Genomic DNA, 27,504 nt, shown 5'->3' with positions numbered 1-27,504 from the left:
ATCTAGCCCAACCCCCTTGCAATGCAGAATCTCAACTAAAGCATCCATGACAGATGGTCATCTAACCTCTGCTGGAAAACCACTTGGTTCCCACAGGCACCACTGCTACTACCTAGGAGTCACAGCTTGGTTAGAAACTTCATTTTTAAAAACCAAGCTGAAATTTTTAGGAAGCACCTGAATCCAGACACCTACACACAGTTCTGCTCAAAATACACACACACACCCAATGACAGAAGAAAACCCGAGGTTCTCCGAAAACCCACCCCATGGACTAAGGTGAAAAGGCACTTTGGCTCCTGAAAATGAAGACAAAATAAAACCACTGTACATTTTTTTAATGTCTGCACGTTATCGCTAGGAAAAGATTAAACACTTTTTTTGGAAAAAGGCTAAAAGACAAAACTGTACAAATTTACTAAAGCGCACTTTCTTTTTTAAGTACATAAAAAGAACTCTTTCACAGAGAGCCTTACATGAGCAGGAGAGAGGAGGATTGTGAAGAGTGACCAAGCAAATAATTTCTCACATCGAGTTGGGCAGGTGCCACACTTTTAACTGTGCAAAGTTACAAAGGTGCCCACCTAACTGGCCAAAATGAGGGTTTTCTGGGAAGGTGGGGCCCCTGGTCGTAAGACAGGGGTCTGTTGGGATGGGGTGGGCGGGTGGGGAACTTTTTTTGGGGGGCGCAGGTATTACAGCAGACATACTCAACACATGGCCTGATAGAGCCAACCCCTGCAAGCAATTTAAACACGGGTCTTTCCCAGAGGGGTGGAGAGTTTCTAACCCAAAGTGTGGGAGAGTTCTCTCAGGATCAACATAGTGCTTTTTCCAAGTTGTAAGAACCACTTAATGCCTCTCAAACACATTTGTCAAAACATGCTTAATTTGTCACTAATATCACTTTTTCCTCTCTCTCTCTCTCTTTTTAAAATACTAATGCCAATATTGAGCAACCTGTCCTCTTGTTAACTCTAGAGATGGTGCCTGAAGGGTGCCTTGGAGGTGGGGGCAGAGGGAGGTTGAAGAGTTCAGCCTCTGCGGCAGTTTACACTTCTGGTCCCTGAGCAACTGTCTGGGAAAATCAACATAATCATTGCCTCCCCTTTGCCTGAAAATCCTGGGAATAGGCCATCCTTCTGTGCTGCCCTCAAACAAGCAAATGAAAGATCCATTTCAATGTCAGATTTGCAGATCCAGCTTGACTTGTGTGTCTACTGAAAAAGCAGCTGAGGAAAGGATGAGCTAAATACTCCCCCTCCCCCCCCCCCCGCGCGCAAAAGGCAACAGGTCTATTATGACCGGTCTCAACACCTTCCTGGTACATTTGGTAATTCTGGCGCTCTTTATCCCAAGTGTAGGACAAGCCTGTCAGAGAAAAAGCAGATCTGAGGGTCACTGCAAGGATGAGATAGACACAGCTCAAGGCTGAAGGGGTAAGAGAAGCAGAGGCTCTGCTCTAGTGGGCCAACACACTCAGCTTCTTTGAGGGACTACTTCCAAACCGTCTGCAGACACTGACAACTTCCCTGCTGGGACTTTTGTGGTTTTTTTTGCACATCATCAACCATCTCCAGAAAACTTGGAGGGTCTGCAACAGGTTTCAGTAGCAGAATGAAGCAGCCTCACAAGAGAACATGATTAGATAGAGGACACAGGTCATTTTTTAAAGTTTATGAATACAGTGGTACCTCTGGTTTCGGACAAGACCCATTCCGGAGGTCTGGCTGGATCCCGAGGTTTTCGAAACCAGAGAGACTGCTTCTGCGCACACACGCACAGCAAAAAGCCAGAAATATACTTCTGGGTTTGCTGCTTATGTATCCCGAAGTTTACGTAACAGGAGGGATATGTAAGCAGAGGTACGACTGTATTCTTGATTTGAAAAATCCATGATTGAATGCTCAAGTTAATATGGTTGTAGGAAATTTTTCCTTTTTAAAAACAAAAACCCACACACGGACACTAAAAGCAGGACTGTGTACCTGTGCTAAAAACCGAAGTTCTGTGCCAAGGAAAGCAGGATTCTGCAACATGATTAAATTATGCAAATAGATCACCCCTGCATAATTAGTTTTAGTACTTTGCATAAAATATTCCTGTTTTTGCTAGCCAGAGCAGGGCAAGGGGGCAAGTGCACACTTTTATCCCAACACAAGAAAGCCTCTTGATTTCTATGATCTCGGAACATAATTGCCCACAGAAAACTTTCAAGTCCACTGAGGGCTGGGAATTTGCCTTTTTGAGAAAGAGAGAGGAGATTCTACATGCACTGAACTCTGGCCCCAGTACCACATCCTGCACTTCTCTGGTGCCCCTTGGTGTCCATCTATGCAGGCACATCCAAGCCAAGCCTTCATTCCTTCTTGCTCCCACTTTCTCTATTGAGGACAAGAGGGCCGGGAGAGAGAAGCAGGGTCCTTTCTGAGCCACCTTGGTAAAAGGTGGGGGCGGGCAAGGGGCACTTGGCTCTGGTAAGCTGGAGGTATGGCAACTGGGGCAGCCTGCATCTATGAACCTCAGGAGCTACGGAAAGGAAAAGGACAAGGTTTGATGAGTTTGCCTTCCCAGTGGAAATCACTGATCTGGGTGTTCTGTTTTGCTTTTAAGAAACAAAGATGAAAAAGCAATTGAAGGGAAAGAGATTCATCATTTGGGGGGGGGGGCAGCTGACATAGCAGATTCAGGAGTAGCTATGATCTGCTCTCCCGCATGAACTGCCCAAGCCTCCAGTCCCCAAGAACATGGAACAAGTGTTCCCTGAAGTGCCCCACACTCCATTTTTGCTTTGCTTCTATGCACAGTTCTTTCTACTATATGCCAAGCCAAAAGGAGTCAACTGCCAGGGAATGCAGTCTGTGTTGGCTGGTGGCTACGGGACCACCAAATTGATTTCCTTCAAGAAAACAAACGTAACAGCCTTGGGAGTGTGCCAGTTAAAATGCAAGGATGTGACATTATAATGGGCAGTTTCAAATTAGCTGGGTGGTTTCCTTCCCTGCTTCCCCACACCAGTTTTTTTTCCTTCATTAAAAAATCGTCTTTAAAGTTTTGTTGAAAAGAATCAGCTCAATGGAAGGAACACTTGTCCATGTGAATTGCGTAAAACCTAATTCTGGGTCAGGGAAGGGATGTATCAAACCCCCTTCTCACGATTGTGTGTGCGTTCGTGTGTGTGCAATGGAGACACACACACACACACCTGCAATCCAGGCAAAACACAGAAACCTTAAGAAGGAGCTGAGAGTGACCATGCTGTCCTGCAAGTCTGTGAAGTATCCCTCTCTATCGCAACACCTGCAAGGCAAGGAATCTGCAGCCCACTGTCTGTTTAAAAAAAGCTCAGTGTAAGAAAAAACCCAACTCCGGCGCCTCCTCTTCTCCGAGTGAAGACTGCACATCGCCCTCCTTTCACAACAGGCTGGCCAGACTGGTGGTGGGTCCGTTCTGTGCCTGGAACTGTACAGGTGGGGGTCCGTCTGTCCACTGCAGGTGGGGGTGGAGAAACACACACACAAGCTGAGGGTTAGTATGAATGGTCACTGAGCAACCGAAGTGGGAAATGTTATATTGCCCTCAAAACCAGTACCATTTAGCAGCCTGTATTATGGGGATGCTTGACTGTTTAACTTTACTTTTAAGTAGAGTTTATTAGCCACTTTGCTACTTTAAAAACATCATATGAGGAGCCCTGCAGCATACACACTAATAAACAATACACTCCCCAACCAAAGCCCCTAAATAATACTCCAGCTCACACATAAAAACTATCCAAATTAACCTATACAGTGGTACCTCTAGTTGTGGACACGATCCATTCCGGGGTGCCATTTGCACCCCAAAAAGTCCGTGACTAGAGCAGCGGTTCTGTGCAAGCGCGGAGCACGATTGAGCGCTTCAGCGCATGTGCGAAGCGCGCAGAACACTTCCGGGTTTGCCCTATTTGCAAGCCGAAAAGACGCAACATGAACCTAACGCAACACGAGCTATGACTTTAACATTTAACAAGAAGTTAAAGCACCACCATCCTCCAAATAAAACAGCGCCCACCCAAGTTAAACACCCATCCCTGTTAAAACAATAATTTTAACACAGCAGGCCTCCTTCCACAATTGCAAGCCCACAAGCAGCAGCAGCAACTCTCCCCACTTGTGATCCCCAGCAACTGGTATTCAAGAGCAGACAATCTTCCCAACAGTGGAGGGAGAACACAGCCTCGTCCTCCTCCATGAATTCATCTAATATCTTTTAAAAGCCATCCTGCAGCCCATCTAGTCCAGCATCCTGGTCTCACAGTGCCCAACCAGAGGCCCCAAAGGGAAACCCACAAGCAGGGACTGAAGAGCAACGGTGGCGACTCTGCCCAGCGATTGACATTCAGAGGATCATAAGAATTATTGTCACCCTTAAAATTTATATACCACCCTTCACTCGTAGATCTCAGGGCAGTCCACAACACAGAATTACAATATAAAAACCATGAAATATATGGCAGAAATAAGACCAACAGCAAACCAATAATCCCCCCTCCCACAACACATTTAAAGGGGCACCCTAAACCAGCTCAAATCTGAAAGTTCAGGATGCCTATAAAAAGGAAGGCTGGTAAACAGATGATATCCCCCTCTGAACATGAGCTACGGAGGCAGTGACTGGGGGCCAGAATCCAGCAACATCCAGAGGGTCTGACATACCGTGATGAGGTTGTGCTCTGGGAGACTACAGGCCTCGATGTGGTCCTGGAGAAGCTGCTGAGAGAAGTTCTGGTGCATCTGTGCAGCTTCGTGGGCATCAATGGCGTTCCCGCATGCTTTGTTCAGATCTTTTTTTCCACAGAGGGAAGGAAGAAATGAGGAAAGGAGGGTGAGATGGCAGACTCCCGGTGGGGTTACACACCTAGTCTCTGTCCATTTCAGAAGCACCAACCCACGCAGATGGTGCAATGTTAGGGGGGTAGGCAGGCATTTGGCTTGTAAGGCCTAATTTGCCTTTTTACTAGAACACCAACCAGAGCCAAGGGCAAGAGGCCGCACAGTTAGAACTCTCCCAAAGATCTCCCCCAAAAGATCCAGGTACAAAAGACATACACGGTTAGATTTAGCGAGGACTTTTCGGCAAATGATATAGAATAAAAAAGATGTTTAAAGTGATTATACAAAAAAAAAACTTGGGAGCTTTTATCTTAGGGATTATAGAGACAGAATTCCTCCAAAAGATGATTAAATTGTTCATGTAGCATTCTTTATGCACAAAAATGGAAGGAAGCTCCCATGAAAGAAGAATGAGTAAGGTGATGAAGAACGAAGCAACAGAAGCACTGAATGCCAACGAGGCACAATTCTGTATTTGAATGTGGCGTCCTGACTGTTCCCAAACCAAAAGCAATACCTGAATATTAAGCTTTTGCCCTCTTTCTTTCTCCAAGAGACCTTATTTTGCATCTTCCAACTCCAACTCTATGATTCTATGAAAAGCAAGGGCTTTCCCCCTCTCCAATCAAAGTTGATTAGCAGGCACCCGGAGGAAGAGGGAAAGTCTCCCCCCAATCTCTCCTCCAATAACTAGGAAGAGGGTTCACCCTCAAGGACAGTTTGGCAGGAAGTTTAAAGGCAGCACACACAAAAACAAGTCAGACTCTTGGTCTATCTAGCACAGTATTGTATTCTCTTTACTGGCAGGTGCTCCCCAGGGTCTCGCCACCTGCTAACTGCCCCTTCTGAAACAAAACATGCCATCAGCAATTGAGCTGGGGTCCTTCTGCATGCCAAGCAGCTGCTCTGGCCCTCACCTGCAGCCCCACCTTCTCTGACACTTACCCCGCAGGAGAGCCGATGACCATAGCTGCACAGACATGTCCGGGATCTTGCTTGCCAGCTGCATGGCGGGAACCACCATGTTGTTACTCTCCTAGGGGTAGCAGAGCCTTGGATCAAATGGTGTGAGCAAATCACATGGGGACAAATCCACCCCCACCTCCAAATTCCTGCATGAAATGCCCCAATTGCCCCATATCAAACCGCAGGAGTGGGCCGTGCCTGCCACATCTAAAAGACTCCCAAGAATGGAATTCCAGAATGCCTCAACCCCAGTGGCAGCACACAAACACCGCTTGGAATCATAGTACTGTAGAGCAGGAAGAGACCCCAGGGCTCATCTAGTCCAACCCCCTGCAAGGCAGCTTGAGCAAACTGGACTTCCCCCACCTCCAAACTGTAGTATTTTCTAAACTTCCAATAGCTCAAGCACTTTCCAAGTTTTGATTTTGATGTGCAGATGGGTAAGAATTACCCTCAGAATGAGTGGTACCCACCATGTTCCTGTACGTGTCACTATTCCACTTCCAGATCATAGGTTCCTACAGAGATTCGACACACAGCCTCCTCTGAGCTCCACTGCATGCGTTGCTACACTTAAACTGGATGAGTACTCCAACCCACACCTCAGGTAAAGCTGTGGCAGAATTATCCAGCTCTAAACGGAAGCATCTCCAGAGCAGCCAATCACATAGAGATGCAGGAGGCAGCCTCCTCCTCACTGAGGGCTCAAATAATTCCATCAGTTCACTTCTTGTGGCAGCCTAGCAGAGTTCTCCAAAGGCAGCAGTTTGGAAGCAACTGTTCTAAACATGTGGACAAATGGCTGTTATCTGTAGGACGTCTTTATGTACAGCGGGGGAAATTATTGTCTGCATTCACCTTCCAACAGTGTGGAAAGCAACCCAAATGATCAAGGGCCTGGAAACCAAGCCTTATAAGGAACAGTTGAGGGAGCTGGGGGTGTTTAGAATGAGAAGGTATGATAGCCATCTTCAAATCTCTGAAGGGCTGTCGCGTGGAAGACAAGACGAGCTTGTTTTCTGCTGCTCCAGAGGGGATGACCAGAGATTCTGGCTAAACATTAGGAAGAACTTTCCAGGTGGTAATAGCTGTTCAGCAGTGGAACCAACTCCCTTAGGTGATGGACTATGCTTCATTGGCAGTTTTTAAATGGAGGTTGGGTGCTTTAGCTGTGATTCCTGTATTACAGGGGGTTGGACTAGATGGCCCTTGGGTCCCTTCCAACTCAATCATATATTCTGTGATTCATATATTCTATGATTCCACCAGTTTAAAGGGGATGCGGGGCAGGGGGAGGGGGATTTACAGTTCCAATCTCCTCAGCAAACCCTTGGACATATATTCTGTGCATCTCCCCCCTCCCCCACACACAAATAAGCAAACCACATTACAGAAGCCAGCAACTGATCGCGAGTGTCACAATGTGCCCAATATACTCCATAGGCACCGCTGCTTTGTTGGCAATTTTGTAAGCAGAGGCCTGACGAGCTCAGGGGGACTGCTCGGTACCATTCCTAAGCTGGATTGATTCCACGCTCCAGTTCCCTTTGGTGACAGAGAAGTGAAACATTGACAAGGGCGCGATTCTAGAGAGCCTGTGCTGCTCACCCTGTGATTCCCCAACACATAGAAGATGTGCCCCAGGAGGACGAGGGAGCAGGCTGTTAACCGATTCAGGTCTTCCGCGTTTGACATTTTCAACGTCTCCCGCAGAAAACGCCTGTCGGAAAGAAAAGGAGCAGCTTGAAGCGACAATTGAAATGCAACAAGCCCTGCTGGTTTTTGTCCAGTGACCAGAGGCACTTAAAAAACTGGCATCCCCCACTAACACCCTCATACTGCAAGGTGGGTATTTCCCCCCCCTCCCCCCCAAAAATGTTCTGTGGATTTCTAAGGGACTGTTAAGGAGCAAAGCTGATGGTGTTGCCATTCTTGCCTGTAACTGAGGAGACTGGAGACCTTCGGAATTTGGCTGATAATGAGGAGGATGTATTTTTATCCTTAGTCCCCACTTTAAAATCAGACACTGATACAGTCATACCTTGGAAGTTGAACGGAATCTGTTCTGGAACTCTGTTCCACTTCTGAAATGTTTGGAAACCAAAGTGTGGCTTCTGATTGGCTGCAGGAAACCGGAACACTAACTTCCGGATTTTGATCGTTCGGGAGCCAGCATTTGGGAACTGAGGTATGACTGTAACACTTTTTTAAAACCTTACAATTGGGGGTGGGAAACGCAACTGCAGAAAAATTGGGAAAAGGCTCTAAAGTCTCCACAGATCTGACTGGACAACTATTTTTAGATTTCTGAATCTCTCTCTGAATTCACACCCATATATAAAAGCCACCCCACTTTTATTATCCCTTGGCCTTTTTCATTTGCTTCTTGTTCAGCACTGTTAAATTCCAGCACACTTGTAAAAGCAGCTGGGACCATCTACCTGCCCATCACCTGGCATCACAGTGGTGTCGGATGACCCAGTATTGTTGGCACTTGGCAAAGGGCTGAACAAGGACTGCTAATCACCTGCGTCTGCAAATCTCCTTTGGCTATGCCCCCTCTTTACCTCCCCCCCCCTTCCCCACAGTGCAGGTGGTTGTGGCTCGGGCAAAACATCCATGTTGGTTGAAGAGGGAGGCCTGGATGGCTCTGTCTTAGAAGGGACTCTACTACCCAATGTTAGTCCTGCTTAGAGTAGACCCTGCTGAGATTAATGGGCACAGCTAACTTAGGTCTATTAATATCAACGCATCTGCTCCAACTGGACACAACCCAGAGATAGCAAGCAAAGTTGTTGTGACAGGCCAGCTCCATCGGGTCGCATCTCTCCACAACTGTCACCTGGCTACCTCAGTGGGAGAGGGGGAAGCAGAAGGCTCACTCCATCATCTTTGCTGGGGACCCAGCTCCATCAGGCACCTCCTGCCCATGAACTTTGCCAGCTGGTCAGTATAGGGAATAACTCATTAGATATTGCTGCCTGTTTTGATCTTCTTCTTCTTCTCTCCCTGTCCCTTTTCCCTCGTGTATCGTGGGATTTTTTTGCAGATTGTATGGGCACCAGGGAATGCCTTGTTTTGATTCTATGCAAGCTGCTCTTGGCTGAACAGCGGGATACATAACACTTTACATAACAATAATAGTAATAGTAGTAATCCAAGTTTGCTGGGAAGGGGAAGAGGACAGAGCGATCTCTCAAAAAGGAGGAACAGGGTAGGGGATGCCTACTTCTGCCTATCACCCCAGCTCTGTCAGAACTAGAACAACAATGAGGGCTTCCCATCCCCACTGTCATTCATTCCAATGACCCACCTCTGCACAGAATGCAGTGCAGAGAGGCAGGTTGCCACTTGACTTCACTAAGTGCCATCAAAAAACAGGCACACCCAACTAAGCAACCCCCAGTCTCACTCTCTGCCCTCACTTGCTTTCTCCCTCCCTCTGCTTAAGCTGGAACAACTGGCCAACCAATCCCACATGACTCACTTGGCTTCATTGTACCTCCCTTGGAAAAAGGAAAAGAGACCTCGGATGTAGAAGGCTGCAGCTCGCAGGCAGTGGGAGCTGGAAGAGAGGAAGATGCAACAACAAAGAAAATGGGCATTAATGGCAATTGATGTGCAGTGATGGGAATTCACTCTTGATGCAGAGACTGAGCAGAGGTTGTACTTGGGAGTTGAAGCATTTTAATCAACCACCACCAAAAGGCAAAAATAATCCAGACTCTGCTTTGTAAACCTCTAAGCCCAATAGTTCCCAAACTTTCCCCTCCACAGACCACTTCTGCCTTGCATTCAAAAGGCCCCATGTTCAATCTTTGGAGATGTTGGGTAACACAGGGTTGGGAGACCCACTGCCCGTCAGCGCAGACAGTGTTGAACTAGGGGGACCAATGGTCTGATTCAGTGTATGTTCGCTATTCTTCTTCAGAATCTACCCATGCAAGTGGATTTAGGCATGGAAACTGTGTTTATATTACTAAAATTTGTATACTGCCCTATACCTGCAGGTCTCAGGGTGGTTCACAACATAAAGGCAAAAAAAATACATAATAAAAAAGAACAACCCAATAATCCCCGCCTCCCCAACACATTTTAAAAGGGCATCGGATAAGACCTGGTTAAAGAGGGACATTTTTGCCTGGCACCTAAAGGTGTATAATGAAGGTGCCAGCCAAACCTTCCTGGGAACAGCATGAGAAAGAGATGCCCCCACGACTTCCAGATCAGCTGAGCAGTAAAAGCCTGCAACAGCAGGCAATGTGTGTTGGGCTTGTTTTTACGCTACAGCCAACGAAGCAGATGGACTATGACAAAGCTGTCTACTGCGAGTTGCGATGTCAAAGCATTTTGCTGCTGTGATTGGTGGCTGCCTCGCTTCTGCTGGCCAATCAGGGGAAACTTAAAGCTGCCGCTGTGTGACCCAATGGAGGCGCCAGCACTTCTAGGCTTATTGACGTGCAATTATTCTGGTGCGCAGAGAGCGCTCACCTCAGGGGTCTGCAAAGGTTTTAGAGCCAGCATCAGGTAGTAGAGCGTGGGACTAGCATCAGGAAGACCCAAGGGCTCCAATCCCCACTCGGCCATGAAGCTCACTGGGTTGCCTTGGGGGCCAGTCACTCATGCTCAGCGTAACCTACCTCATAGGGTTGTTGTGGGGATTAAATGAGAAGGGGGAGAACCGTTTACACCACCTTGAGCTACTTGGAGGGAAAGGTGGAGCATAAAGGAAATAAAAGGAATAGAAATGAAAATAAAAAGCACTTGCTTGTGTCAGGTGGTCACTACTAGTGTTAGAAATGTAAATATATAAGCTAGGCGCCAAATGGCTCCGTAATCCAAGGTTGCTGTCACCAAGATGGAATGCTGTATGCTGGCTGTAATAATAAGCATTCATTCAAAACGGAATGTCTATTTGCCATTTTTTAGCAAGATGACTCTATAAAGTCATATTTTTCAAATAATGGACTGATTGTGATTGATTCTCAGTTAAAGATGACTGGCTAGTTAATATGACAATCTTGGGCTAGGATAAGAGCTTTGAGAACTTCAGGAAGAAAACCACTTGATGCAGGGACAGTCCACCCATCCATAAGCCTATTTGGACCTTTTTTCTTAATGGCAACTGCTTCCACTCAGGCTGCACAATAAAAGCATTTTGGTTCCAAAAATCCATTCTGATTGTGCAGATAAAATATAATGGATAGAATTCTATGGGATAGGGTATTAGGGTGTGAAAACAGTCCAGATCCAATGATCCCCAGATGGCATCTTCACTTGGTTGCAAGTGGCCGATAGCCGGGTGCAAAATGCACCTGGCACCTGGATAATTTCAAACACTGGTCACTACTAAGCCATAAATCTATTTGCTTCCAAGCATAACTGGTGCACATACCTCACAGGGAAGTTGTGATCTGGATTTATCCTTTCCAATAAACTGTAAAGCTAGAGGAGAAAAAGAGGTAGGGGGTTTAATGTTCAGCAATACACATTAAAAACAGCAAAGGGGTACATCTGTGGCTTTCTCAGATGTTGCTGGGCTCCCAGCAACCTTAATCAACCCTGACCACTGGCCACACTGGTAGGCTGAGGGTGTTGGGATTCCACAGATGTTCCCAACCAGTGCTCTGAAAGGCCAGTCCAGGACTGCAGCCAAGGGAATCCTCCTACCTCTTGATGCCGGTTCCCCTCCCTGATGTAGACGCTCGCTAGGTTAGTCACAATGAAAGCCCACAATTCCTGATGGGTGGTGAGCTGCGGGTGTGGCGAAGAGGAAGAGAGGCAAAGTCAGAACATGACTAAAAACAACAACAACAACCCAACTCATAGAAGGCAGGATTTCCCACTTTTGTTAAGGAACTGTGTTTGAAGGAGAATCCCTGGACACAGGAAGCCAACTTCTGGCTCTGTGCTGAGACACTGAATCCAGCCTTACCCTGAGTGCTGTGGTGAACTGAGCTTCCGCGTTGTCCATGCAGTTTACGGAAATGCAGTACAGACCCTGCGAGGGAAAAAGAGAAATTAACATTCCAAGGTTCAACAACTCTGGCCTCTAGAGAGAGGGGTGGGGTGGGAGAGAGCATAGAAGCAGTAGTGGGTATAAAACCCTCTTGGCATGAAACTTGATAGAAAATAAAAATGAACCAATCCTCTCTCCTCACTACAAAGGAATAGAGCAGGGGACCCCCCCCCCAGTTTACTTTCAGAGAAACTGGAAGCGCTGAAGAAGCAGGAACAGCTTTTTCTGAACTATTTGTCTTTTCTATTCTCTTGCAGCTTTTAAAAATTCAATGCTTATTGCTGCAATAATCTTAGGCAAACTGCTTTGTACGGTCCGCCTGGAAAAGTTTATAAATACTGTACTGCAAATAAATCAATGTAAGTTGTTTAAAACAATAAAATGTAACAACAAATACATTTTAACTGGGTAAGTTGAAGGAGGTTTACCACCACCCCCCAGCCGCCCCTGCCCCAAATCCATGGCTTAAAAGGAAGAAAGACAAAAGTGTGTTGTGCTTAATTTTTTTAAAAAAAGAAATCCTCTGTGCATTGTAAGAGCTGGAAGGGAATCACAGCGAAGAGTATACCCCCATCAAACTCAGGTTGATATACTTACCAGCAGAGTGTGGAGCTGAGCTGCGTGATTTGAGAAGAGCCGAGGAGACTGCTGGCAGAGCTGGCAAACCTGGGAGATCTTTTGGAAGATGAGGCAAATGGGAGGGAGAGGTGGCATTTAAGTCAGTGCCGTGGGTTTCTTTCCCACACCGGCAGATCTTTCTCCCACACAGCCTAGGAGGGTCACCTCCTGCCCTCTGCCTGCCATTCCTCCACCACCTTTCACCAGCCCCAACTAAGTAAAGTCTTTAGTACTGCTCTCTCCTCAAGGTAGGGGAGACTTGGGGCTTTCCCCTGGACCAGCAACGCCCCCTCTGGCCTCCGGCCCTTTGCGTGTTCTCGCGTTGCTGGGATTGTTTCCTTGCGCTCCAATGATGCCTCTTGATTGACCGGACGAAGGACAGAGAAGTGTGTGAATGAATAGAAACTAGCCTGCTCTACAAAGCTAAAATATTCACCTGTTGCCCCACCCACTTTGGCCTTTTGCCCCACCCACCATGTGGCCCCTGGAAGGTTATCCAGCAAAGAACGTGGCCCTAGGGCTGCCCAGCCCTGTGCTAAGACAGCTTTTGCCAAACCACAGCCCCCCTCCTGATCACAGAATTGTAGAGCTGGAAGGGACCCGATGGTCATCTAGTCCAACCCCCTGCAATGCAAGAATCGAATGAGCTACAACTGCTGTCGGCTGTTTTGGACCGCAACTCCTACCAACTCCAGGCTGCACTAAGAGCTGCTCAGTGCTGCTGCGCCTTCAGCAAGCACTGTGGGGCTTTGCCTGCTCCTCTGCCCTCAAAGGATGTGAGAAAGGAATCCCTGGAATTCATTTTTATAAATACCGTATTAGATTAAGGTCTGGTTAACTACAATAATTATTCCCCCCCCCCCTTTATTGAAATGTACACAATATCTTTTTTGTTTTCTATATGGGTACTATTTCTTGTCTCTTCTTTTTTGTGTCTTACCTTACTCTGCACACTAGGCTTATAACTTTTTTACAACCTGATGTTCCTGAAGCTTAGTTAGATGAACTTTTGCCTAAAAACAAAGGAATGAACTGTCATTTCCAAATCTTTTGAAAAAAGGTCACCCCAATATCAATAAATCAATTTTTGTATATGTAACTGTATAATGTATTGTGTAATATGCATAGCACGTATATAGGAAAAATGGAGTTTGCAAATTTTCTAATACTTGTACAACGTTTTGTACACTATGAATCACTTATTGTTGCTTAGAATACATAGAGGTTGCACTTTAGTCTTTGATTCTGCCACAAGCACCATAACATTCCCCCCATCACTTGGACTGCGCATTCTGCACATTGGATTACTTTTTGGTATGTGGAGTATGGATGGCTCCTGCTTCCAGAGCTTTTCTGATGCTTTTAAAAGTTCTTTTACAGATGCAAAAATTCTAAACAGTTCCACAAAGTTTTTAAGAGTGCTAATACTTAGGAGTAGTATCGTTACATATACAGTGATTTCAACTCTTCATTTTGGGGTGACCTTTTTTCACAACTGAGAAGAATTAGTCCCTTTTTCAGTGTTTCTAAGAAAAAGTTCATCCCTTTATGATATAGGAAATCGTTTTTATAACCCTACTGCACACTTGTTAATGCTGTACTTTTCATTTTTCAATAAAGAATATAAAGCAGGAACCCCTGGAATACAGAAACTGGTTTCTACCTCCTGCAGGGCTGTGGCTTTGTGACCCGTCACGAGGCGGCACATGATGATGTGTTCCAACAAAATCACTTGGAAGGAAGACAAGATAGGGCTGCAGTCCAGCACTGGGAAGTGAAAAAGAAACGGTGGTGCCTTTAGTGTGGGTGGAGAGGAGGGCAAAAGCAGCTGTGACAGCCTCTCCAAGGGCAAGTGGAAAGAGCTGCTCAGCAATCTTGATATTCTATGGCACTTCTTTGGGCTGGCAAAGCCACCTTCTGGCTCCTGGCTCCTTTCCAATGGGGGGGGGGGGGCGGAACTGAGCACACCAAAAAGGGATATGCCAGAAGCAGTGAAGCGAGGAGCCCTTGCATTTCTGAAGTCCCAGAGGGGAATAAGGAAAACCTACGCTTACAAATAGATGTTGGTTGTCGTTGCAGTGTAACAAAAGGATACCATATTTTTCTGAACAAAATAGAAAATTCTTTCCAGTAGCACCTTAGAGACCAACTGAGTTTGTTCTTGGTATGAGCTTTTGTGTGCATGCTTTCTGAGTATAAGACAATGCTTTTTGCAAAAAAAAAAAAAAAAAAGGCAAAAATTGGGTGTTGTCTTATACACCAACAGTGAATGCAGAGCGGGAGGATGTGTGATGAATGGCAGCAGCAAGCAGGAGATTGGCAGCGGCAATTGCTGGTGATTGGCTGTGGCAATTGGGCAGGCGACTGGCGGCTGCGGCAAGTGGGCGGGTGGGCTGTTGGTGGCAGCAAGCAGGCAGACAATTGGCGGCTGCGGCAAGGTGTGCAATCGGCAGTGGCTGTGGCAAGCGATTGGCAGTGACAGGCAGGCGGGTGAGCGATTGACGGAAGTGACCTCCCCCACCCCCCAAAAAATGCTAAACAACTTAATTTCTTAATTTTGGGTTTAAAAAATAGGGGTCGTCTTATATATGGGGGCGTCTAATAGAAAAATGCGGTAAATGGTATTTGCTGGTAGTGGGTTGGAGATGGGGGAAATGACTGGCCTTAGAAAACGGGATTCACAACCCTCCACAAAAAGGGTGGCAGTGATAAAAGGGAGGTGCATAGTGGGGGTGGGGGAGAAGGACACCCTCTGGCAGAGATTTAACATGCACATGGTGAGCATTCCAAGCACGGAATCTCAAAAGAACAAAGACATCGGCAGGGAAGAAAATAATTCCTGCCGCTCACTTTTGAGTTTCTCCAGCTGCATAAGCGCCTTGTCTGTGTACTTCTGTGCCTTCTCCAAGTATCCGGCCTGCATTGAGTGCATTACTGTCACCTGTGGGAACAAACAAACAGAAGCCTTTTGCCATCATTCTGCAAGAAAACAAAAGAGCCAGTGTGGTGTAATGGTTACAAGTACAGGACTGGGACATGGGAGACCAGAGTTCAAATCCTCACTCAGCAATGAAGCTCACTGGGTGACGTTTGGAGCAGTCACTGCCATTTGGCCTAGCCTACCTCACAAGGCTGCTGTGAGGGTGAAATCAGATTGGGGGGGGTAGAGAACAATGTACGCCACCCTGAGTTGACACACTCATCCCTCAAAGCAAAGATAACTTGACCCACTTTCACACCAAGGGCTATAAGAGAGAAGTTTTGATGAGCTGCCCAAAAACTAAAAGAAACCTGCTCTTGTAATTCCTGCAGGGGAGAGCTGAGCCAGCAGTTAACAGGGGCTGCAGGAATCAAGCAAAACATTGGCTGGCTTCACAGTCTTCCCCACATTGTGATATATCATGATCTGCGATATATTGCCAGGTCAAAAATTATGAAACTGATATCATGATATGGACTTCAAAACAGTTTTGAAGGATAGATTGATATATCGCCCAGCCTTAATGTGTGTCTGGCAAGAGTCACATGTGTTGCATTGTATCAATCTAAATTCACAGTTAGACCCACTGAAATTAAATGGACCTAAGTTTCCAGTGGGATGCAGGTGGCGCTGTGGGTTATACCACAGAGCCTAGGGCTTGCCAATCAGAAGGTCGGCGGTTCAAATCCCCGCGACGGGTGAGCTCCCGTTGCTCAGTCCCTGCTCCTGCCAACCTAGCAGTTTGAAAGCACAAAGTGTAAGTAGATAAATAGGTACCGCTCCGGCGGGAAGGTAAAAGGCGTTTCCGTGTGCTGCTCTGGTTCGCCAGAAGCGACTTAGTCATGCTGGCCACATGACCCGGAAGCTGTACGCCGGCTCCCTCAGCCAGTAAAGCGAGATGAGCGCCACAACCCTAGAGTCGTCCGCAACTGGACCTGAAGGTCAGGGGTCCCTTTACCCTTTAAGTTTCCAGTAGATCTACTCTGAGTAAGACTAACACTGGATATAACACAAGACTCTGGCCTCCCCTACCATGGGCCATGTGGCCCGTGACCTAGACAGAATAGCAGTGCAACACTGGTATAACATCCTAGGATATGGCCCCAATCTTAGGTTCACAAGTGCATTGAGCAGCTCACCAGGTATACCAGCACACACATGTGCTCCTTGGGCAGCCAGTGGAAGAGGTCAGCAGGGTTGCTGGGCAGGATCTCGTCGTCATGGAGGGTGGAGATGGTCTGGATGCACTGCTGGAGCTGCTTCAGGCAAGGCTTGACACTCTTCACCTGGGGAAAGGAAGGGGTTGCCTCAGCAAAGAGAAAAGCTACCACCTGCTGATTTTAATGTTGTGGTGATCTACAGATGAGGGGCAGTATACAATGATTATTATTATTAATCCCATTGAATGAAGGGGCTGTCTTCTTTCTCCCTCCCACCCTCCAGCTACAAAGCTGTCATGGCACTGCTGGTGTGGGTCCAGGCTGCAACCTGGCTGCAGTTCAACTGTCAAGCAGATTTCTAAGTTGTTAGGAGAGTACCCTGGGAATCCCAAGAAACTCAAAGCTTTTTCTTTTCAGAATTATAGATAATGATGTACCAAAAGAGTTGGTTAACTTATTTATGTATATAACGACAGCAGCACAAATACTGTATGCCCAAAGATGGAAAGGAGAGGTTCCAACAAAGGAATAATGGCTTTTGAAAATGATGGGAGTATGCAGATGTGGCAAGATTAACAGCAAAGATTAAAGACCAAAATTACAAAAAAAAAAAAAATCCTTTAGGACTGGAGACCTGTTACTGAGTATTAAAAAAAAAAACCACTAAAGGGAGATGAAGTATGAGCAACAGCATTATTAAAATAAATAGGTTAAAATGTATGTATTGAACAGTGTATATGAAACAGGCAGCATTCAAGGGTAAATATGGAAACCATGTAAAGGGAAGATGGGAAGTCAATAGAGAAAGTAATTTATGGTCTATGTTAAAATTTGTAAAGCTTTTTTGTGGGTAAAAAAAATCAATCAATAAGGGTTTGGTTTTTTTTTAAAGGAGAGTATCCTGGGAAGAGGATACTCTGGGAGTCATAGCTCTTGAAGAGGAATGGGGGCCTCCAAACAACTCCCAGCACCCTCAATAAACTACAGCTCCCAGAATTCTTGGGGGGGGGGGAAGTCATGACTGCTAAAGTGCTGTCACAGGGCTTCAAACATATAGGGTAAAAGTGGCGCAAGTGTGCCTTAGTTGGATACAAGCCACTGAAATGATTGGAGAGGACTTAACCGAGGCCTGTTCATTTCAATGGGTCTAGTCCAGTGCTTCCCAAACTTGGGTCTCGAGCTGTTTTTGGACTACAGTTCCCATCATCCCTAACCACTGGTCTTGCTAGCTAGGGATGATAGGAGTTGTAGTCCAAAAACAGCTTGAGACCCAAGTTTGGGAAACACTGGACTAGTCCCAATAATATTTGCTTGAATACAACCTAAAGGCTCCAATCCTAACCTCCCTTATCTGGGAGTAAGCCCAAGTGAATTCAAAAAGACTTAGTTCCAAAAAGACATAGCTAAGCTTGCCACTACAAGCTTTTCCTTCTAACCGCTGCAGTGTGCAGGGGGAGGGAACTACCAGGCATCTGTAGTGCCTTCCACTCACCTGACCAGCATCCAGGTAATGTGTCACTTGCAGCACCAAGAAGAAGACTCGCAGAGACTCCTTCTGGATGGGGTTCCCCTGCCAGTTCTCCACTATCTGCCCACACAACGTAAGCAGTGGATGCACCTCTTGTAACTTCCTCTCCATAAGGAGCAGCTGACGAGTATGAAAAAAAGGAGGGAGAGGCAAAAAAGGAAATAAAATGGCTGCAATCAGAAGATCAAAGTAAACCTTGCCTGTCATGTGACAGCTTTAGAATTATAATTCTGGTCCAGAAGGCTAGGGGACTCTCCGGACAAACATTTGAGAGGGCCGCAGGGCAAACAAGAAGGATAAATTCATTCATGCAGTATTGGATGTCACCCATGTTTTTTGGGTTGCTTTTTAATGTTCTTACTGTTTTGTTCCAGGTAATTAAAAGGAAAAGCTCTAAGCCTCCTCCCCGCTCCCAGAACGGTGGTCATTCCCCCCAAAACCAATATATTGGTTACATTGCCATAAAATGTGCATATGGTTTGTTCATGTCATCTGGAATAGTGTTTGTGAGTTAGCTTTTCCATTAATGCCTGGTGACATACTGCAGCTGTCCATTCCACTGCCAGGTTAACATTTAAAGTCCTCCAGTATTTAGCAATTGTCATCACAAAAGGTTGTATGAGTTCTTATCCCATAAGGTGCCAATTCCTCCCTTTCCTTTCTCATAACAGCTAACACTCTTAACAAAATCTTAAAATTGACTTGAGATGTTGCACTTTGTCAAAACTTGCAGCATTTCCAAACATCGATATTTTTCATGGGAACGTTTACTAGAACTCATGACCTTTTGATTAAAAAAATACAGTGATATCAAACATCAGCCCTACTCAGAACAGACTTACTGAAAATTAATGGACCCTAATTAGTCACATTCATTGATTTCAATTTCACTGTGTGAATGAGAAAGTGTGGGGGAGTGGACTGTTATTATGATGACTATATCATTATTAGGCTGTCCCGTCAGTTAACATTTTATATTTTAGTCATATATTCTGTAATGTGTTTTTAATGTTGTACACCACCCTAGGGGCTTCTGATAAAGGGCAGTATATAAATTGAATGAATAAAATAATAGTAATACTCTGTAGAGCAGATGCTGGATACAACCAACATTATTTGTTTTAAAACATCCCAGGCTGTGTGGTAAGAATATAAGCAGAGCCCTGCTGGACTGCACCCCGTTTAGTTCTGTATTTTTATCTTAATTCAAGGAATCAAGCAAGCAGCAAGAACTAGATCAGAGATGTGGGAACATCTGTGGCCCTCCAGATCCTGCTGGACTAGCAGCATGTGACCACCGGCCATGCAAGTGGATGCTGGAGTCCAAGATCCAGAGGGCCAGAGATTTCCCTACCCTTGATCCAAGGAGAAGGATTCCCTACTCTCAACAGATAATACAAGTTCTAAGTACAGATGGGTAGCCGTGTTGGTCTGCCATAGTCGAAACAAAATAGAAAATTCTTTCCAGTAGCACCTTAGAGACCAACTGAGTTTGTTCTTGGTATGAGCTTTCGTGTGCATGCACACTTTTTCAGATTGTGTGCATGCACAGGAAAGCTCATACCAAGAACAAACTCAGTTGGTCTCTAAGGTGCTACTGGAAAGAATTTTCTATTTTGTTTCGACAAGTTCTAAGATTGGAGATAGGGAACCTGTCACCCTCCAGGTGTTGTTGGACTACAACTCCCATCATCGCCACTGACCATTGGCCGCAATCATCTGTGGGGGGTAGGCACCATAGGCTGCCCACTTCTGTATTAAAGATATGTTTAGGGTCATGTGTGGCTTAATGCAGTCTTCTATTTGTAGGCCACAGCCGAACTGCCCATCTGCAGGTTTGCAATCTAGCAAATCCAGAACTATTTAAACCGGTTTCTCCAAACACACACACAACTTACCATGCCTTTGCTTAGCAGAAACAGGGCCCTGAAAGGGGAAAAAAATAACCAACTGAAGATTCTAAAATACAGGCAAGACCACCAGAAGTGCAAGGAAGCCCATCGGCAACGAACTTTCAATTAAAGTTTTTATACCATGCCTTTCCACTGCAATGAGCTTAATGTGTTTAAAACATCTAAAAACAATTACAAGGAAACATCTAAACACAATTAAAAGCAAGCATCTTTTCTATTCTCTGACAGCTAATAATTTCAAGGCTGCCAGGTAACAGTATCATTTGGCCGTCTTATGCCTGGGTGAACAGGATACTTTTCAATTCCTCCTGAAAGCTGATAATGAGGGAGAGAGGGCATTCCACAAGCAGGGAACTGCCACTGAGGAGGCCCCATCATGACCTTGTGACAAGCAGGCAGCCCCCAAGGAAGTTTTGCAACTCTCTCTTGGAAGGTTGAATGAGACCCAGAATACCCCGAATAACACCCCCGCACCCAGACTCTATCAACTTTGGTGGCAAAAGACCAGTTGCCCCATAAGAAAGGACTCACCTTGTATATTCCGACCCTACCACACGGGCGTATTCTGCTCCAACCCCCAGGAGGTCACAAGCAGACACCAAATCTTTTTCAAGCGTGTGAAGTTGCTAAATAGAGAAAGAAATACACACAGTGTTACATTTTTAAAGTAGCCTACTTCTTCCTTTCAAATCTGATCCCACAGCTAACTGCGGAGGCTGACAGTGTCAGTGTTGAGTTTTCTATTACTGTTGTGGGGGAGGGGGGTACTGGTGGTTTTTCGTTTGTTTCCCCAACATGTTGTATGAAATATAAATGTGTTATACTGTATACGTTATACAAAGCAATTATGCATATACATACAAATATATATACCTACACACATACACATTCAATGTAAGTCATTGGGAGACCCATTGAGTGACAAGTGAGTAGTGAGTTTAATAAATGAAAACAAATCAGTCAGCAGAGCATGAGATTCTTAATCTCAGGGTTGTGGGTTCAAGCCCCACCTTGTGCAAAAGATTTCTGCATTGCAGGGGGGTTGGGCTAGATGACCCTCGTGATCCCTTCCAAATCTACAATTCTATGAGTAAGTAAATTGATCTGCCCACTTTTGCCTCTGGCGCCACCCACCACTAACACACAGCCCCACATAAGGTCACACAGAAGGAAACACAGTCCTCCAGCTGAAAATGGCTCACCACCCTTGGCTTAAAATAAGCATACCGCCAGCTGGAAGAGGAGGCGGCAGTGCCAGTATGGAGTCTGCTGTGAAATCTGGATGGCTTTACGAAGCAGGGGTTTTGCAGTGTCGACAGAGTTCTGGAACAAAACAAATCAACAAAAATATGGATATAAAGGGATGGACCCAAAGTCATAACCCAAAACAGGAGAATCAACAAGGAGGTGTCGGGCTGAGCTAAGAACTTTGGTCAGTACAGATGTACCTTGGAAGTCGAATGGAATCCATTCCAGAAGTCTGTTCGACTTCCGAAGTTCGGAAACCAAGGCGTTTGGGAGCCGAGGTATGACTGTAGTAGAAATTCAGATATAGAAGACAGGTGCCAAAAGGCTCCTTAAACCAAGGTTACAGTCACCAAAATGGAATGTCTGGTTGCCATTTTGGGGCAAGACAGCTCTAAAGTCTTATTTTTCAAATGATGGACTGACTGTGATTGACTCTCAGTGAAACATCTGGCTAGTGCAGAAGACAACCTTGAGCTAGGTTAAGAACTTTGAGAACTTAAAGAAGAAGAGTTACTTGATCCAGTCCACATATCTATTGGCCTATTCCTACCTCTTTTTCTTAATGGTGACATGGACCATTCATAACCCAGGAATATCCTTCCCAACTGTGAGAATGGAAGTGGGGTAAGTGAAGACAAGCAACAACAATTAACTATAATGTTGTTCACCACTCCTGCTGAGACTGCGCATAAAAAAGCATTTTGGTTCCTGAAGTTCATTTTGATTGCACAGATAATATATAACTGATAGAATTCTACAGGATTAGGTATTAGTGTATGAAAACAGTTAAGAGCCAATGATCCCCAGGAATGCTGAGAAAGCGCTCTGTCCCATTCTGAGTAGCCCACTCTGAGCATGGAGGGAGTGTCTGCCATCCCTTCTCTTGCACTCTGCCTGGCGCTCAGGATCAACCAAGAGCTCTGTCTCTTGCCTGTCACCACAGATACACACTCCGACATGCAATCTCATGTATCAGCAAGCAATAAAACTGCAAGAGCCTGGCTGTCGCATCAGGCCAAAGGCCCATCTAGTTCAGCACTCTGATCTCACAGTGTCCAACGAGATGACCTCATGGGAAGCCTACAGCAGCACTGTCTTAGCTCAGCTCTATTTTGTGCCATAGTAAAGCACCTTTCTATGTCTTCTCTGACTGCTGACCCCACTGAACTTAGGGATTTAAAGAATCGAGTTTGAAATACATACTTTCTCCACTTACCTCTTGACAATACAGCTCCGACAGCAGGCTGGCAGCTTCAAATTTGACATCCTCAAACTGCGGAATCTGACAGCATCCAAGTTAAGCTAATATAGTAAAAAAAAATGGTGGAGCAATTGTTTTAAGGGGTATCCAAAAACAGGGAGCACAGTTACGTCTTGAAATTTATATTAACAAAACCAAAGGACAGAATCAATGGGGCTTGTTAAACGCTCTGTTGACACGTAGTTGTGTTTTCCCCTCCAAGCAGCACAACCCCCGTTTCCATGAGACCAGAAAAAAGGATACTTGCTGCGATATCAGCCACTGTAAGAGAAACAGAGGGAAATGAGGTATTCCTGGAATCCACAAAAATGAAGCTCTCGACAGAAATGGAAGAGGAAGACTTTGAGACAGCTTAGAGTTGTCACTACTGAGCTGCCTTGTCCCTCACACCATATTTTAATCCTTTCCACAACAGGTACATAGGAAGCTGCCTTCTACTGAGCTAGGCTGGCAGCAATGTTTCTCTCCAGAGATTCAGAACAGAGTCTCTCCCTGTCCTACTTGGAAATGCCAGGAATCAAACCGGGGACCTCCTGAATGCAAAGCAGGTGCTCTAACCACTGAGCTATGGGGATTCCCAATGGAAATAAAAGATGAACAGAGCACCCTCTTTGGGTGTCCACCTTTCACTTCTCTTTCTTTCCTTCTTTTCTGTGCTCAAGATGCCGACACAGCCGTGCCCCTTGAAAAAGTCCCCACACACTTGCTGATGATCTCAGTTCATTCTTGGGATACCCCCACACCTACTTTATTCTAAAGGGCTCCAGCTCAGCCATAGAGCCCCTGCTTGGCATGCAGAAGGTCCCAGGTTCAATCCCAAATGGCACCTTCAGGGAAGGCTGAGAAGAGACTTCTTGCCTGAAACCCCAGAGCCGCTGCCAATCAATGTACTGAGCTAGGTTGACCAAAGTTGACTGACTCAGTGCAGTTTTCTGCACTCTTGAGTTGCTTCCTCCTGCTCTGTTGTTCCTTTTCAAGAGTGTTTTCCTCTTTACTCTCCTTCTATTAACTGAGGCAGCTCACACCACCAAACACATTTAAACCAAACACAATAGGGGCCCTTTCAACCTTCGGACATCTGCTTATTCTCTAACACACCGCAACCTCAAGGTCTCTCCTTCTCACTGTTCCGCATAGGCACGGCTATATGTATGCACAGCAAGGGAAATTATGTAGCACAAACCTTTTCCTGTACAGTCATACGTGTTACATACGCTGCGGGATGCGTACGTTCGGGTTACGCAGTGCGGTGACCCGGAAGTAATGCTTGTAACATTTTAACAATGGGAGAATTTTGGGCAGCTGTCAAGAAATTCCTACACCATTGTAATAATGCAAGGAGTTAAGCTTTCCTCCTGCCCTTCCTGTTTTAACACTGAACTGGGGATGAGGACGCCAATAGGACCATAGCCAAAAAAGGCCAACGACAGATAGATGGGGTGGGTATCAACATGCTCTGGGAAACCATGAAGTTTGCAAAAGTAAAATATGTTTTTTTGAAACAAAAAAAGTTATGAGGGCAAAAAATACAGCCCAATGAGGGCAGGGGATTGTTATCCTATTGGAGACAGTAGCTGAAGAACTTTTTTTTATTTTTTGTTGTACTCCACCTTGGGAAACAGAATAAATCATAAAAGATGTAGTTGCGCTGACGGCACATCCCCCCCCCCCATATCTACACCTAGCACACTCTATAACATCCACTAACACCTCCATACGTATACATGAACCTAATATAAATATTAGGGAGGCAGTGGAAGACAGGAGTGCCTGGCGTGCTCTGGTCCATGGGGTCACGAAGAGTCGGACACGACTAAACAACAATATAAATACTTGACATCCATCCCCGCCGCCGTCCCCCCCCCCCGATATATACATCCACAGAGACCTAATAAAAATACTCTGCGTACCCTTCCTGGACATGCAACACATGACAGACACACACACTTGACATTAATGTGTAACACCCCCCACATAACACACGCATGCATGCATATACACAAACACTTGCACACACACATAACATTCTCTCTATAATATATACATATATGCACTGTCTCTCTCACACACAAGCAAAAGTATCTGTGTGTATGTGTATATATACACCCCCGCACAAAATGCAATACATACATGAGCAAATCACACACTCTCTCTATATACACCTACACAGGCTGTGTGTGTGTGTGTGTGTGTTACAGTATATACACACACAGCCTTCTCATTCACTGCTGCCTTCCTAGAGAAGCCAAACTGGCTCCCTCCTTTGCTGTCCTTCAGCCCTTCTTGTTGCTGAAGACCTTCCTGTTCCAACAGGCTTTTGGGAAGTGACTGCTTTTAACGAAAGGGCTGGTGATGTGCTGTTTTTATTCTAATACTGTATGTGTGTTTTCAATGGAATGAAAACTAAAAGATCTCTCTCTATATATACACACTATATATTGACACACTCTCTCTCTATATATATAACATGCCTACACACAAACACAACACACACCACCTGTAAATCCACACGCAACGTAAATATGCGTATATGTATGTGTATGCATCTGCACACAATACATGGCACCCCACACAGGCACACGAACATACACACGAATGTGCATGCACAGCCCTTCTCTCTCTCCCCACCCCCCATGGGAAATAAAAGCTCGTGCCCTCTCTGTAACTGCGTATATAGCACGCCTGCACACAAACGCCACGCGCAATGTCCATATATCTGGCCTTCCCTCACCGCCTTCTCGAGGTGGCTGCGCGCCTGCTCGCCGTTCCGCGTGTGGTGGTAAAGGACGGAGCCGAGCTGCAGGTGGGTCCGGGCCTCGACGCGCGCCGGCGGCTTCCTGGGCAGCACGGCCTGCAGGCAGTGCACGCAGAGGCGCACCTTGGGCGGGCTGGACGTGCGGAAGTGCTCGGCCAGGCCCAGCAGCGCCACGTACCACGACTCCGAGGAGCCGCCCGACGACGAAGAGGCCGCAGCGGCCGCGGGAGACGACGACGACGGAGGGCCTCCGGCCGCAGAAGAGGCCGAGGACGACGACGAGCCGCCACCGCCGCCGCCATTGCCGTCTCCGCCTCCGGCCGCGGCCGCCTCGGCCCCGCCGGGCGGCCCGCCCGACGGAGGCTGAGGCGCCGCCGCGGACGACGATGACGGAGCCGTGGTCGCGGACACCGAGGAGGAAGAGGCAGGCTGGGGCGGAGGCGCCGTCGTCGTCGCCGTTGCGGAGGAAGAGGCCGCGTTGGCGGCGCCGGAGCCACCGGCTGCCCCGGCCGCAGGGCCGACGGCCGCCATCTTAGATTTACCTCAGAAATGATAAGACATGGATTGTCAGGGCCGAGGGGAAAGGGGGCGGGGCGGCGACGCGCGCGGGCCTAGCGCAAAGCGTGACGGGAAGGCGAGTGCCGGCCTTGTATGAAGGAAGGAGTGGGCTGGGGCGCTTGGACTACAATTCCCGTCAGGCAGCTGGGGAGGAGTGACGGGAGTTGCAGTCCGACAAGCGTCTCCGGAGGGGACAACACGAAATGCGCCGTGAAGGCGCGAGGCCCCTGTTTTGGCCTGCGCAAGAGGTAAAGGAGATGCGCTCCTCTCGCGAGATTTTGTCCTCCGCACACCGGCTGACACTTCGTGTATTTCTGTTTTTATTATTATTTCTAGTTACAGGTAGGTTTTGGAGTCAGCCAGGTTACTTTATTTTTTTTATTAAAAAACCTACGTTCTAAAATGTTTTTCTTTTTTATTCCGTTGTCTTAACTTTTTGGTGCGTGTGGTCCGGGATTTAACAACAACAAAAAATTAATAGTTGCCCTCCTATAACAATTTCCATTGTATACTTGAATTGTTTTCAGACTTCATTTAATTTGAACTCTTTGTTTACCAAGATAGAAATTTTAACTATTATTATTCATAATGCAATGCAAAAAAATTCATTGCCATCTTGTAACAATTTAAATTGCATCATTAAAAAAAGCTTTTAATAAAATTCAAAAGGCCATTTCTCGCAAAGTACTAAAAGTATGATTGCTATTACAAAGTATTTACAACTAATTCTTATGACTAATGCCATAATAATAATATAAAACTGTAAGGATTTAAATTATAATCCTTTCAAGGATCATAATTTAGCAACATTCAAGGATCATAATATAGTACGTATATATAGTATTTCTATATTTTATAGATTTCATAAGATTTATGAAATCTCAAAGCGGTTTACAAAACAAAAAAGGGTAAAATCAAGAAAACCCTATTTAAAACATACAAAAGTTAAAATATTAAAACGATGAAAATATATAAAATATTAAACCGATAAATATCCTATTATATATTTATTTTATATTATATTATAGCAGACAATAGTACATATTTAACATAATATTATAGTATGGTATTATTCGAAATATAGTAATATTGAAAAACCTGCTAGCTACAGTTGTACATAGTTCCTCGTATATAATGGTTTATAAAAAGCGACGTTCAAATGTCCTCAGTCAAAATAAATGCAATTATTTTAATAATATTGCTAAATATTAGTATTACTCATTAATATCATCAAACATTATTATGGAGGAGTATTTTCTCCCACTTTCCTTCGCCTCATGGGAAATGTAGTCTCTTAGCAACCTACAGTGAGGAATGGGGGGGGGAAAGCTTAATTTCCACAAAACTCGCGAGAGCGCCTTCCTCTCCTTTCATTGCGTCTCCAAGTCTCGCGAGAGCAGCTTTCTCCCCTCCCACAATTATCTCAAACCCCGCGCAGCGCTTGCCGGGAATCGTAGTCCGCCCCGTCCCCCGCTCCTCGCTTCCCAACTGCTTTATCCTCCTGCAGCAGCAGCCGAAGCCGATGTTAAGAACCCTCAGAGACGCCGCTGTCCTGAAAAGACCGGTTTCTTCCCTTCTCTGCTTTCCCCACATACCCCAACACCTCAACCAGGAGTGGACTACA

The 27,504-nt window shown here is 45.9% G+C and overlaps 1 protein-coding gene across 1 annotated transcript; it reads right to left on the bottom strand.

Moving 5' to 3' along the window:
• Positions 1-1,550: 1,550 nt before the first annotated feature.
• Positions 1,551-25,868, bottom strand: MAU2 (MAU2 sister chromatid cohesion factor). Its single transcript, XM_033136510.1, has 19 exons — positions 25,299-25,868; positions 22,811-22,828; positions 22,523-22,588; positions 21,286-21,381; positions 20,590-20,684; positions 20,044-20,071; positions 18,110-18,265; positions 16,597-16,743; positions 15,328-15,418; positions 14,141-14,244; positions 12,457-12,534; positions 11,776-11,841; positions 11,511-11,594; positions 11,236-11,285; positions 9,328-9,405; positions 7,449-7,560; positions 5,820-5,910; positions 4,698-4,825; positions 1,551-3,489 (listed from the first exon to the last, which is right to left on the bottom strand). The coding sequence occupies exons 1-19, from the start codon at positions 25,851-25,853 to the stop codon at positions 3,415-3,417; spliced, it is 2,118 nt and encodes a 705-aa protein (XP_032992401.1). The 5' UTR covers positions 25,854-25,868; the 3' UTR covers positions 1,551-3,414.
• Positions 25,869-27,504: the final 1,636 nt, after the last annotated feature.

Source organism: Lacerta agilis, chromosome 18 (genome assembly GCF_009819535.1).
Source record: "Lacerta agilis isolate rLacAgi1 chromosome 18, rLacAgi1.pri, whole genome shotgun sequence".
In the NCBI taxonomy this organism is placed as follows: domain Eukaryota; kingdom Metazoa; phylum Chordata; class Lepidosauria; order Squamata; family Lacertidae; genus Lacerta; species Lacerta agilis.
The sequence above is the reverse complement of the archived record's forward strand: the minus strand, read 5'-3'. Positions and strand labels throughout refer to the sequence as shown.

Coding starts and splice junctions, on each gene's coding strand:
- MAU2 (XM_033136510.1), bottom strand. CDS start 25,853: ATGGCGGCCGTCGGCCCTGCGGCCGGGGCAGCCGGTGGCTCCGGCGCC. Junction 11,286..11,510: donor AGGGGAACCGGCATCAAGAG/GTAGGAGGATTC, acceptor TTTCTCCTCTAG/CTTTACAGTTTATTGGAAAG. Junction 4,826..5,819: donor GTCATCGGCTCTCCTGCGGG/GTAAGTGTCAGA, acceptor GTGGAAAAAAAG/ATCTGAACAAAGCATGCGGG.